Genomic DNA, 12,965 nt, shown 5'->3' with positions numbered 1-12,965 from the left:
GAGAATTAGTGATGAGTGAGTGAGTCAGTGAGGGCTTTGCCTTTTATTAGTATAGATTAATAAAAATAATGTAATTCATTTGCTTTTGGCAGTCTGAGTTTTGTTTGTTTTATTTATCAGACAAACTCTCAGAAACTATTTTTGAATTACAGCAGAGTAGATGCTTCATTTTTTTTTTTTTTTTTTACAAACTCTGTATACAGTTATGAAAAGACTACAAAAATTTTCCTTTTAATGTTTGATGAGTATGTGCCTGTGTGTGGTTATAAAATGAACACATCTGCTGAATACACAAGCTGTTAAGCTTATGATTTCACTACTAAATGCATTAGTGAAACCACATCTTATGTACTTTGCACATAAAGTAAACATACAAGGAGGCTAGGATTGCTGACATGTACATCAATGCAAATTTTTCCCAGGAAATTACTGGCAAATTGCAGGATCGATAGGAAACATGAGCAAAGATTATTTTCGTAATCCTGACAAACTCAAAACATGCAATTTCAAGTTCAGTGGATTACTGAAAGTCAACTAAATTGGCTTTTTTTAATTACTTTTATAAAATGCATAACATGTTCTGATGTTGCATTCAGTGACCCAACATCAAATGGTTCAAGCAATGGCATAATAAAACTTTTGACTAACTTGAGAGTTTGATATAAAAGTACTTGGTATAAAAGTACTTTCACAATAATTGAAGTAGCTGTGAATTAAACAGTGCTTGACCTTTATCTAGTGGAAACCAGGCTATATACAAATTTTGGTTATGGTATAAAAAAATATTGAAATTAATCAAGGGAAAATGGTCCTTAAGTACAAGAGCAAATAAAGCTGTAAAATGTATGTGTAATATTATTAATAACTTGCACTGAAACTCGGCTATACACTTCAATTCACTCTATTTCTTTAACCACTTCTCTCCCCCCCCCCCCCCCCCCAATCTTTTTGTAACACTGTTGTTCATGAAGTAGACCAATCCATCATATAACTGTATTGCAAGGCATAAAGAGCCCTCCCTCACAGATTTTGCAAAGGATTAGTGAAACATAAATATGTGGCTTTCTCGCACCAGTTAACCAAGTGTCACAGGTCTGCATACAGTGAACTGTGATTGATCTCTCTGATGATGGGTTAATTCACATTAGCATGTCAGGATGAAAATTTGTATGAGTGGTTTTCAAAGTGTAGTCCACATATCACCTGTGACTCAAAAGCATAAGTTGAGTGGTCCACAAGGTGATATTCCTTGTAAAAAAGGAAAAGTGACTTTTAAATAATAGGTCAGGTATGTCCATTGGATGTATTGGTATTTATTTATAATACCTAGGGCTGCTGCTCATCATTTATACTATGCAGTGAACTTGTGTTCTTGAGAAACGCATCTAAAACGTCAACCATGGTGCACATTTGCCAACATTCTACAGCAGTAACTGTCATGTTTCAATAACTTTGCTATGTGTGGTTATTCGTGATGAACCCAAAAAAAAATGAATGAACAAGAGCAAGTGACAACATTACAGTAATCCCTCGCTATATCGTGCTTCGACTTTCGCGGCTTCACTCTATCGCGGATTTTATATGTAAGCATATCTAAATATATAACGCAGATTTTTCACTGCTTCACGGGTTTCTGCGGAGTCGGACAATGGGTCTTTTTACTTCTGGTACATGCTTACTCAGTTGGTTTGCCCAGTTGATTTCATTGGCGGATGGCTGAGAAGCTACCTAATCAGAGCACACAGTTAAGTTCTTGTGTGCTGATTGGTTCCTGAGTGCTGCATTAACCAGGAAGTCTCATCTCACTCATTCAGCATTAACGTGCTCCCTCCTGCTGCTGCTTCAGGGGCCGTGTCCAAGCGCCAACAGAAGATGCAAATGATTGTAGAAAAGGTAAAAGTTTTGGATATGTTGAAGGAAGGGAACAGCTACATGAATGAGTCCACGATTCTTTTTATTTAAAAAGGAGGAAAAGCATATAAGCTCTACGGCCGCAGTGTCCTTTAACCAGAGTGCAAAACGAGTTGCAAGTGGACGTGATAAGGCGGTAGTCTGGATGGAATCTGCTTTAGGGATTTGGATTGAAGACTGTCAGAAGGAGAACAGCGGCGGTGCAACACAGTCACCTGAAGGGGCTCCTTTAAAAGAGCTGTAATGCTCTCCTTTGTTGTGCAGTAAAATTAAACTCATCGTTATTGGACAAGTCGTCGTGTCATTGTTGGTGAGTAACCATAATTATCTACGTACAGTACTTATTACATGTACATAGTTTAGTGTCACTGTACACACATTTTACTGTATACAATTTTTCTTGCATTGTACGTATTTATTGCTGATGGCCTGTCTGTCATAATGGCTGTAATATATATGTGATATCGGAGACGCTCGATATCTTTAAAATAATATTTAGGTTTTACTGTATATAAACTGTGTTTACATACATAATTTCAACGAATCTTACCTAATAACTAAGAGAATATAAAGGGTTTATGCTGTATAACTGTATGGGGAATATTTATAAACCATGTGGGAGAGTTTATAAGGACATAAAATATATAAAAATAACCATATAAACATATGGTTTCTACTTCGCGGATTTTCCTCTTTTGCGGGTGGGTCTGGAACGCAACCCCCGCGATGGAGGAGGGATTACTGTATTAATGAACACAGAGAAAATAGTATTTGTAGATCCTTCACCGATTTTTACGTACGGGCACCTGTGCTGACATGCAAGTTGTTTACTGTTATGTTAGTAGTAGTGTATGTATATTCCTTGCAGTATACTTCAGTATGGGTCCTCATACTGTCTTCATTTCATTCAAAAGCAGTTATTTCTGCTAAAGCAGTTACTGATCAAGCAACATTTTTGTGTTTGTTTTGATTAACTTATTTGGTAAATTTCAGAACCCTTCATTTTTATCTTTTAATCCTAAACATCTTAATTCTTTGTTTTTAATTGCTTGTTGTTTACTTAACTAGTTGCCAAATAACCGTGCAGTGGTAATGACAAAGGAACCATCAGATCATCATCTAACACGTGGTTCTAGAGTTTAGTCCTGGTAGTCTGCTGGCAGCAGATTTTTATCCTTGCTAAACTATGCTTTTAATTGGACTCATTCCTTAATTAAGTGAACTGTTATTTCTGAGTTTCTTTGTTTTGTTGTCTATTAATAAACTATAAAACTGGTTATGCTAATTCTTTATTGGATGTAGCAAGCATTTATATACAGTGTTACTGGTGGATAATTCAGTGTTTTAGGTTTTTAAGATTTTCATCATCATCCTAACATCTTGGACACTGCTCTTCTACGTGTTCTGGGTATTTAAGTTGTTATTTGCTAAAGAGCAAACTTGCTATAAGTGGCTGCACTATTTTTCTCTCATATTCCCAGTGTCTCCTCTACTCATCAGTAATTGCCATTAATAAACTACAATTAAACTAGCCAACCCGCGGCGTACCATACGCCACATAATCAGGCCGCTTTTTTAATGATTTTTAAGCACAGGGAAAAAATTAACATTTGAAAAATCCGTAATTTAATAAGCCACCAAGAAAAGTAACATTGTAACAATGCACGGGTACGAACCAACATATAATTGTCTGTGACTGAAAACTGGAGGACCGCCGTCGCGCCTTCTCCTCCCAGAGCGAGGGATGGGGGTGGACGGCGCTCGGGCGCGGAGGGCGGAACGGGAGGAGAGGGGAAGGATACCCATTCCGCCCCCTCCGTCAGTCTGCTGATTTCTCGTTCAGTATGCACTGCCTGCTCATGTGCCCACCCCCAACTCGTCACCTGAATCGTTTTCGTCTTTGTACAGTCCACATGCACCTTTGAGGCACGTAGACTTTTCATTGTTCTTTGTGGTTCTGGCTGCTTTTCTGTATATAATCCACCAAGTCACTCGACCATGGTAGTAGCGCATTTGGGGGCGGCAGTGTGTACAAAGGGCAGGGACGTAATCAGTGCGAGCGTATGACCCGCACTTACTGGGAATTCCTCGTTCGTGGGGAACAATTGCAAGCCCCGGTTTCCATCACGAATGGGGTTCAATGGCTTACCCACGCCTCTCTGCGCCGGGTAGACACACATTGATCCATTCAGTGTAGTGCGTGTGTAGTAAATGAAGATCTCATGGCAAGCCTGAAAGCATAAAATTGGAGCTGTGTGACTCGCGTTCTTTTCGCGGTTCGCTTTTCCTCAACATGGGTCAATTGTATGTGCCAGCCTGGATCTCCGTAAGGGAATAGCAGTGGATAAACCATGGAGTAACAGTTCATATTGAGAACAGAGATACGCTTGCAAGCATCTCCCCTTGGATATATGCAAATGTCGCGTTGTGCAGGAGGTTCCCCGTCTTCACCTACAAAGATAGCAGCAACATCAGTTTGACAGGACGGGGCGTTATACCTTCTCATAACCAGACTTGGATTTTCCATGAACACCATTCATACAGCAGGAACAGGGTTACCGTGAGTGATAATGTCATGCATTTGCATGTAAGACTTTGTGAAGGGATTAACCTGTCGTATCATGTTGTCTAGTTGAAGCAACAAAATGTCGCTGCAAGCGCAATTACATTCCTTTTGCAAACGTTGACTGGTAGCCTCAGCAGAATCGAAGATATATAGCTGACCGTATTGTGGTGACGTGTCAGGATTGGTATATAAAGGAGAGACCTGGTGATGAATTTGACCGTGGATTCTGAAAGCATACAGTCGTTGTCCAGATGGTTGAGCGATGTGTGCGCCCATTGACGCGAAAGCTAAAGCAAAGTTGTATTCCCTGATATGATCACAGTAATTTCGGGACAGCGGGTTCTTGCCAGTCAACAGGTCTTCTACAAAAAGAGGGGGTTTGGATAGCGGTGGCAAAGACACCTTGCCGGCATGAAAACACTTAGTGTAATGTCCGGATTTGTTTACCTCTGCTGGCCAATGAAGAGCATTGCAAGAAGCACATAGTGCGATAGGTAGGCCCAATGTTATGTTCTTGGACGTGAATGGCGGTATCTTCTTGAAAAGCTGCAGAAAACTGAATGCGATGTTTGTGCATGAACAATTTAGTGCTGTGTTGACACTGAAGGGAATTGGAATGAGTTGTTTTGAAGCATTGCCGGCAATGTTCACATTGCATAATTCGTTCAGTGGAGTGTGTTTTTAAATGCATGTTGAGATATCTCTGCACTCGGAACGTTTTTGAACAAATCGTGCATTGAAAGATCTGTTTGGAATGCGTTTGTTCAGTGGAGTGTGTGTTTAAATGTGCTTTGAGAGATTTCTGGCGCGTGAAGGTTTTGGAGCAGTGTTGACACTGAAAAGAATTCATCAGGGAATGTGTTTTGAGATGGTTAGTAAGGTATCTGCGTGCGTGAAACTGTTTGTCGCAAAGTTTGCATACAAATGTTTGTGTTGAATGGATCTGCATATGGTTGTGGAGATCCATCTCACCTGTGAAGTCCTCGTTACAAAATGTGCAATTGAAGGTGAGAGTGGAATGAGTTCGTAAGTGTTTCTTTAGAGCGCAAGTTGTTTTGAAGCATTGCTGGCAATGTTCACATTGCATCATTCGGTTAGTGTTGTGTTTTTTTAAATGTGCGTTCAGATATCTCTGCACTCAGAAGCTTTTGGAACAAAAGGTGCATTGAAAGTCCTGTGTGGAATGCGTGTGTTCAGGAGAGTGTGTCTTTAAATGTTTTTCAGGAAGAGGAGAGTGGGCAGGTGACGTCACATTAGTGTGGCGAGCAAGTGGGTGTGCACCCTGTGTGCACATACCGACAGCGTCAAAAGATGTCACCAGAAGCTTATCACGTGTGTATTTGAGAGGCATGAGAACCTCGTAATGCCCATGATCCAAAGGACCGCTAAAGAGCCGGGATATGGAGAGACGTTGGGCCGGATTATAAACTCGAGGAGAGGCATGAGGACGTTCTTGGAAGTAAATGCCGAAGTTATCCCAATGTTGGCAAACAAACCCAACAGCCATACTGCGAAGTTTGAGAGCAACAGTTTCGTCAATGACATTTTTCCAGAAAAACCCGACTGATAGAAACAAACAGTTACCTGATGCAGGAATTTCTATAACATTGAAAGAAGTGTTGTTTCCATGAAATACATTTGAAGCGGTAGCCATGGAGGGCAAATGAACAGTCAACGTGGCTCACAGCTGGATTTGGACTGGAGCACAGACCAAAGCGAGTGAGTATGTGTTTGATGAGCTGTTCGAGTTGGCGGGCAGTGCTCTGAGGTGCGTTCCCTATCACGTGGGAGGAGGGGTAGAGTTTCTGGGCGGGGCTTCGTTGTTCCTTTCCCATGGTTTTCGATGGTGGACGCGGGTCGGGTGTTGTAACCGAAAAGAATAATGAAAAGTCAACGTGGCTCAGAGGTGCATGTGGACTCCTAGCACAGACGAAAGCGACTTATGGGGTGGTCAGTGAGTTGTTGCGTCCAGGCACATGAGCAGGCAGTGTGAATGCCTAGAGAGCGAGGGTGGATGCGGGCTGGGGAATAAGGAGTGTTGGTGGGCGGGGAAACGTTTTCCGTGTTCCTGCAGGACCATCTGAGAAGACGCATGTTTGTCGCGGATGCAGTGGACGCGGGCCGGGGAATAAGGAGTGTTGGTGGGTGGGGAAACGTTTTCGGTGTTCCTGCAGGACCATCTAAGAAGACACATGTTTGTCGCGGATGCGAATTGCTGTATGTAGCGTGTAAAACAGTTTGCGATGGTGCATGCGGTCGTGCGTCGTAACCGAAAAGTCAACGTGGCTCAGAGGTGCATGTGGACTGTAGCACAGACGAACATAAATAACGGCGTGTTTGCCGAGGCGTCGCGTGCGAGTTGTCGTCGTATCCAATGGTCTTAGAGTTGGTGGGCGTGGCTGTCTTGCGTGCTTTCCATGGGTGTCTACTTGTCGGCGGCTTAGTGAATTATATATATAGATGACCAAAGTCCACAGAGCAAAAAAGTTAAATTATTAGGAAAATGATAAAAGCAATAAGCATTTAAAACTATGGCAAAAATCCAAATATTTCTACATTTTCTGTAAATGTAAATCTCATACTGTTGTGCTTTTTAAGTATAGAATAAAAAATAAAAAAAATGGCTAATTAATCAATGGCATCAGTTAAAAGTAAACTGAATAACTGTTTGTGAAAGTATTTGCAACAGAAACATGTGGCCACAGTAAGCCTCAGAACTAAACTAGAGAAAGGCAAAAAAATCCTGTTCCTATTTATTGCTATGTGTGCTCATTCTGAAGTAACTGGTTTAGTAAAGCATTTGGAAAGAAATGGAAGAGAAATAAGTGAAGTACTATCAATTACTAATGTGCTGTAGTTCACAAATAATTTGGAAGATGCTGTCAGAAAAGAGTAATTTACAATGTAAAAATGCTTTGAACTGGCAGAAAAAAAACAATAGCTAAAAATAACTTGAAGCATGTTCCATTATTGCCTAGTATTAGTTTCCAATTAAGCAATACTGCAGCCCACCTGGGCAGAACTTGAGTGACCCCTATACTACATTAACAGCTGTTACTTCAGTGCTGTTCTTTCCTGCTTCCCTTCTGTTTGCTTGTTATGATCATCCCCTTTCTTTCTCTCATTTGACAGTTCTTCAAACATAGTCCAACTTCAGTACAACCTTATTGGTCATTTGTAGACCACTCTTTTAAATTCAGTTTGATGTCAGTCTGGAGAACCATTCTGTTACCACTGCAATCTAATTAAATGCATTCAGTAGCATGTACTACATTACTGCTGTCAGGCTGACTACTATTATGCTATGTACCTGGCATATGGTTATCATAGCTGAAATTGGGCTTTGAAATACAAATACAACAACAAAGATGAGAATTGTATTGTTTACGTAAATACTTGTAAAATAAATCAAGTGTCTGTAATGCTGAATTATACTAACAAGTAACTGTTGACTGTAGGTGGGCAGGTGTTTTTTTGACTTTAGCAGATTTGTATTTTTATTATTGTAGTGATGAGACTTAATAGTCACTTTCACTATTTTGATGAAGTTTAATGTTATTTTGAATAAAAATACAGATTTTTTTACCCTGACATAAGGTATGGTACTCGTTGTCCTTCGAGTCTTGCTGCTTTGTATTTTGCTCTGTCGTTTTTAATTTTCTCATCCATAGCTTTGTTTGTGTCTGCAGTGTAACTTGGTTAAATGAGTACATATAAAAGATATATTAACATACAATAAATGTATTTGTCTAAAATTTGTTTTGCTGAAAAATTTCTAGTGTACTACTTTTACGCATAACCTTCTAGAATACTAAAATGTGGTTGGTATCCATATGTGCGTTATTTTTCTTCCGCAACATAGTATGCCTGTGTTACTTAAGAATGGAAAATGCAAGGTACTTCCATACATCCTCATCATCCCTGTCTGTACTTCTGTTACAAGCCTTTTACAAAACTACAACAGTGTATCCCCTAGGCACTGTTAGATAGTTTTTGTGAGCTCATGTTTGAATGTTGTTTGTTTGGGGACTTGACCCTGGAATTTTTGGTGTTTACAGATAAAGTTACCCTAGCTGTTATTTCTAGAGTACTTTGTTATGTAACAAGTTTATGATGAGAGTTACCAGTATTTCCCAGAAAAGTGTCTTTCTTCATTTGAGAGAGTAATGGCCTCTTCTATGGCAGAAGTTTAAGTAACATGGTATTGAAAGATCTTAGGGAAATGGTCAATGATATGTGCATTTTACCTGACTATGGAGCTAAAGGAGGAATTAAATATTTAAACAAAAATTTTGTTGACCACTCTTTCAAAATCCTCATTGCTTGTAGTCACTGTACACAAGTAGAGTTGTTTGAGCTGAATGGGGCATCTAGTGCCGCTCTTGCAGTACTTCCTGCTAGCAATATATCCCACAACCACCTGTTGCCTTGGGAATGCCTGAGATTCATAGTGGTGAATTTATAAGCTGCTGCTGAAAGGATTGTCTGGGCCATTCTGTATCGATTGTTGATTTGTGACGTTCAAAAAACTGGAGAGAATATAAATAATGATGGATATATGTTACATGTTTTTATTTTTCATTTCAGGGTGGATCGGTTAAGACATCAACTTCTTCCAGTTTACAGCTATGACCCCTCTGAAGAACTCATTGAAGCAGAGCAAGAGTTTCTGTGGAGGGATGAAGATACAAAGGTAGGTTTGTTACTTTGTGCTTTGAAAGTACATGAATTGACTACTTTGATCTAAACATATGAGTGGCCAGGGTGGTATCTTCCTTATTGACTCATTACATAAATAACTCTAGGGCATAGATCTGAGTTAAAATTTAATCAAAATGATACTGGCCAGCATATTACTTGTGGCAAACAGTGTATTATGGACACAAGATGGTGCCGTTCAACAGTTGTCTTAGAAAATAAGTGGGTGCAACAAGAAAGGTAGATGTGAATTATATTGTATGAAGTCTTAATAGAAACTGTTAGATTCAAGATTATTTTTTAAAGCTAGATGTTTACTTAAAACACCAATATTTTAAAATTTGTACTCTTTTCCCTTTGTAATTTTTTTTTCAATACCATATATCATTTAATAAGAATTAAACAGTATGCAACATTGGATATACTGTAACACTCTCCCATTAGGGGCTGGTCTTTGTTTTTCTGTTCAGAATAAAGTTCCAAATTCAGTTAGAGAGAGACTCATGGAAATTGGTGAATTTTCTGATAAGCTTTTAGGTTGGGACCTACATTGCCTAGATAAAGGAAGATCATCGGAAAAAGACACGGCCTAATGTAAAGGGGTGAGGAAAATAAGACACTTGGGACAACAATAGTAATGCTGGTTGCTAGCTGTACAAGATGCAAATAAATCTCTTACATATAGTCCATAATAAGAAAAAAACAAAATCAGAAAAATATTTGAAATTTTAATTTTGAATATGACATAAATTAGCATAAGTTTTACCCACCTTTTGAAGGAAATTGCTTAAAAACAAGTAAATATGAACCACATATCAAAACATATAGTTTTAGGACAGAAAAAAATGCTGCGTGTTTTACTTTTGTTCCCAACATAATTGTAAACCTTCTGTTTCATCCAAAGGTGGTACAAGGCTGGGGAAGAAGACAACAGCGTCGTCCTTTACTTGCAAAGGAAGTTCCTGCCTGACAAACTTGATTTGGTCAGGTGTACGGTAGAACACCTCTCATGAATTAACAGGTTTTGTTGATTTGAATAGCACAGCTTTCAAACCCTCTTTTTATTTATACAGTTTTCATTTTCATAATGGGAAATTACATAGCCAATTGAAATAAATCATACCCTCAATCCATATCACACATAATGTTTTACCTTTCTGTCTTTCTCAAGAAAATAATTTCATATTTGAAAAAGTATTCATTTTTACTTAAATCAGTATTTCCGTGTGTTCTTTTTATTTATTTTATAAACAACTGTGCTTAATAATCATATACAAAATGGTTTATAGTTTGAATTGATAGGGGGAAGCTTTTCCAGAATTCAAGCCTAAATCAGAAGAATGTGTTGAGAATATATATAGATGTTTCAATCCCCCCAACATAAAGTAACTATTTCAATTGACACTTGCCAGGTCATGATGATGCAGGTGGCAGAGTGAGGTAAGAGGTAGTTTATTATAAAGGCACCTGTGAAAAGAAAAGAACTGAAAGTAATAAGTTATGCATTAATGTGTGTGTGATTTGGCATGTATTTAAATGTACAGTATGCATAAAATAAAAACAAAAACTATCATTGTTTATCACTGCTTTGTGCTACCTGGCCAGTGAGTGGTTGTGTAGTTGAAACAGAAATAAAAGATGTAAAACTGTTACTTGTAGGTTTATAGCCTTGCATATTTTCCCTCATGTTTTCTAGACAATGGTTGCTTTTGTGGAAGTGGAAAAATGGGACACTTTAGTTACTTTCTTAAGTGTAAGAATTAAAAGAAGTATCTATCCATCCATCCATCCATTTTCCAACCCGCTGAATCCGAACACAGGGTCACGGGGGTCTGCTGGAGCCAATCCCAGCCAACACAAGGCAGGGAACCAATCCCGGGCAGGGTGCCAACCCACCGCAGGACACACACAAACACACACTAGGGCCAATTTAGAATCACCAATCCACCTAACCTGCATGTCTTTGGACTGTGGGAGGAAACCGGAGTGCCCGGAGGAAACCCATGCAGACACGGGGAGAACATGCAAACTCCACGCAGGGAGGACCCGGGAAGCGAACCCGGATCTCCTAACTGCGAGGCAGCAGCGCTATCACTGCACCACCGTGCTGCCCAAGAAATATCTAGAGGACAGCAAATTAAACATTAAAGCGGATTAAGCAGGTTTGAAAATGTTTATGGCGCTTGAGTCTTGGAGAGCAATAGACAAGAACAACTTGATTTCTTTATAAATGAGAAAATGTCTTGTAACATGTTTGATATATGCCATACTCATCTGATTAGGCATTCTAGAATTTACTGAAAGTTATACAAAAATCAATGGCAGAGCATTTTAGTTTTCTGCTTAATTTTAGCAATGTACTCAGAGCAATTAATAATATTTTCACTTGTACAGTGTACTCCAAATCACTGACAAGATGCATAATCCAAAAACTACAGTAATGCTGGAGCAAGTAATTCAGGAAACAAATAGCATGCACTGGTTAGTAGGATTAGTTTTGCTCTCCGGAATTAGAGAATGCATTGTATTCTGAATTTAGATTTTTTTTTTTCTAGGAAATGCACATAAGTTGGCCCCCTGAAATTATTTTTAAAAAAAATCCCCAAAATTTAATCTACTCTAATACTGAAAAGTTGCAAGACAAAAATTGAAAATTATTATTAGGTGAAACAAGAGGAACATACTTTTTTTTTTTTGCATTTTTCTTTCATGAACATATTGGAAAGGTAGTGCAAATACTGTATACATATCAGCACCGTTGAATGCTCTGGACTCTGCTAACTTAATTCTACTATATGCATGTACAGACTGTGTAAGACTACACAGTAACATTTACCTCAGGAAATGTATTTTTTAATGACTTGTGGTTACCTCTGCTTTGTGATCCTCCCACAACCTTTAGCCTTCTTTTTAGCCGATTTGATCTTATTACTGTAATCGAAGATAGTTCTTCCATCAATTTGGAAATGAAGGGATGTGTACTTTATTATATACCAACATGCATTGAAACTTAAAACTGCCTGTGGTGACTGCAACAAGCAAAAAGGGGGAATGGCTAAAATAAAACCAATAGACTTTTCTAATTAGGAGTATACTAGTCGCTTGAACTAATAGAGGAATATAGAGGCAAATGTTTCATCTACTCTCATAAAATTGTGCTGTGTAGATAGTAAATAAATACAGAATAAAATCAAGATAAAAAATAAATGATGCAAGCACTTTGTCCCTAGTTTATAAACAATCTTATAACTGATCAGCACAAAACAGGCATTCTAGTCAATTAATGGCAAAGTCTTAAAAAAAAAAAGTGGTGGCTCTGAGGCTAAAGGATCTGCGCTGGTATCCCGAAGGTTGCCGGTTCGAATCCCCGTCACTGCCAAAAGAGATCCTACTCTGCTGGGCCCTTGAGCAAGACCCTTAACCTGTAATTGCTCCAGGGGCACTGTACAATGGCCGACCCTGCACTCTGACCCAAAGGGGTATGCGAAAACTAACAAATTCCTAATACAAGAAATTGTGTAAGGCGAAATAAACAAAAAAAAATAAAATAAAAAAAAAAAGGTCTCTGTTATGATTGTTTCATTCATGTCAAATAGGGGAAAAAGTAGGAATCCTCTCTTTAGTATAAGGCAACACTCAAAATCAAGTAATTACCAAATAAACATTAAGTATAAACTGCATTTTACTTATACCAATGCAAATATAGATAAAATATTTTGAATTTTCTTCTGGTTAAATTCAAAAGGCCAGCCGCCACTGGCTTCAAGAGTTGGGTAGTGATGTAAATTGT

At 38.7% G+C, this 12,965-nt stretch overlaps 1 protein-coding gene across 2 annotated transcripts in view; it reads left to right on the top strand.

Moving 5' to 3' along the window:
- The window catches only part of smim29 (small integral membrane protein 29), a 62,284-nt gene extending 51,457 nt beyond the window's left edge, over nt 1-10,827 (top strand). For both annotated transcript variants that reach the window (XM_028796999.2, XM_028797000.2), the window contains exons 4-5: nt 9,065-9,170; nt 10,080-10,827. In XM_028796999.2, coding sequence (XP_028652832.1) covers nt 9,065-9,170; nt 10,080-10,145 — 172 coding nt within the window. In that variant the 3' untranslated portion in view covers nt 10,146-10,827. The remainder of the gene's footprint in view (nt 1-9,064; nt 9,171-10,079) is intronic.
- The last annotated feature ends 2,138 nt before the right edge of the window (nt 10,828-12,965 follow it).

Source organism: Erpetoichthys calabaricus, chromosome 3 (genome assembly GCF_900747795.2).
Source record: "Erpetoichthys calabaricus chromosome 3, fErpCal1.3, whole genome shotgun sequence".
In the NCBI taxonomy this organism is placed as follows: domain Eukaryota; kingdom Metazoa; phylum Chordata; class Cladistia; order Polypteriformes; family Polypteridae; genus Erpetoichthys; species Erpetoichthys calabaricus.
The sequence above is the reverse complement of the archived record's forward strand: the minus strand, read 5'-3'. Positions and strand labels throughout refer to the sequence as shown.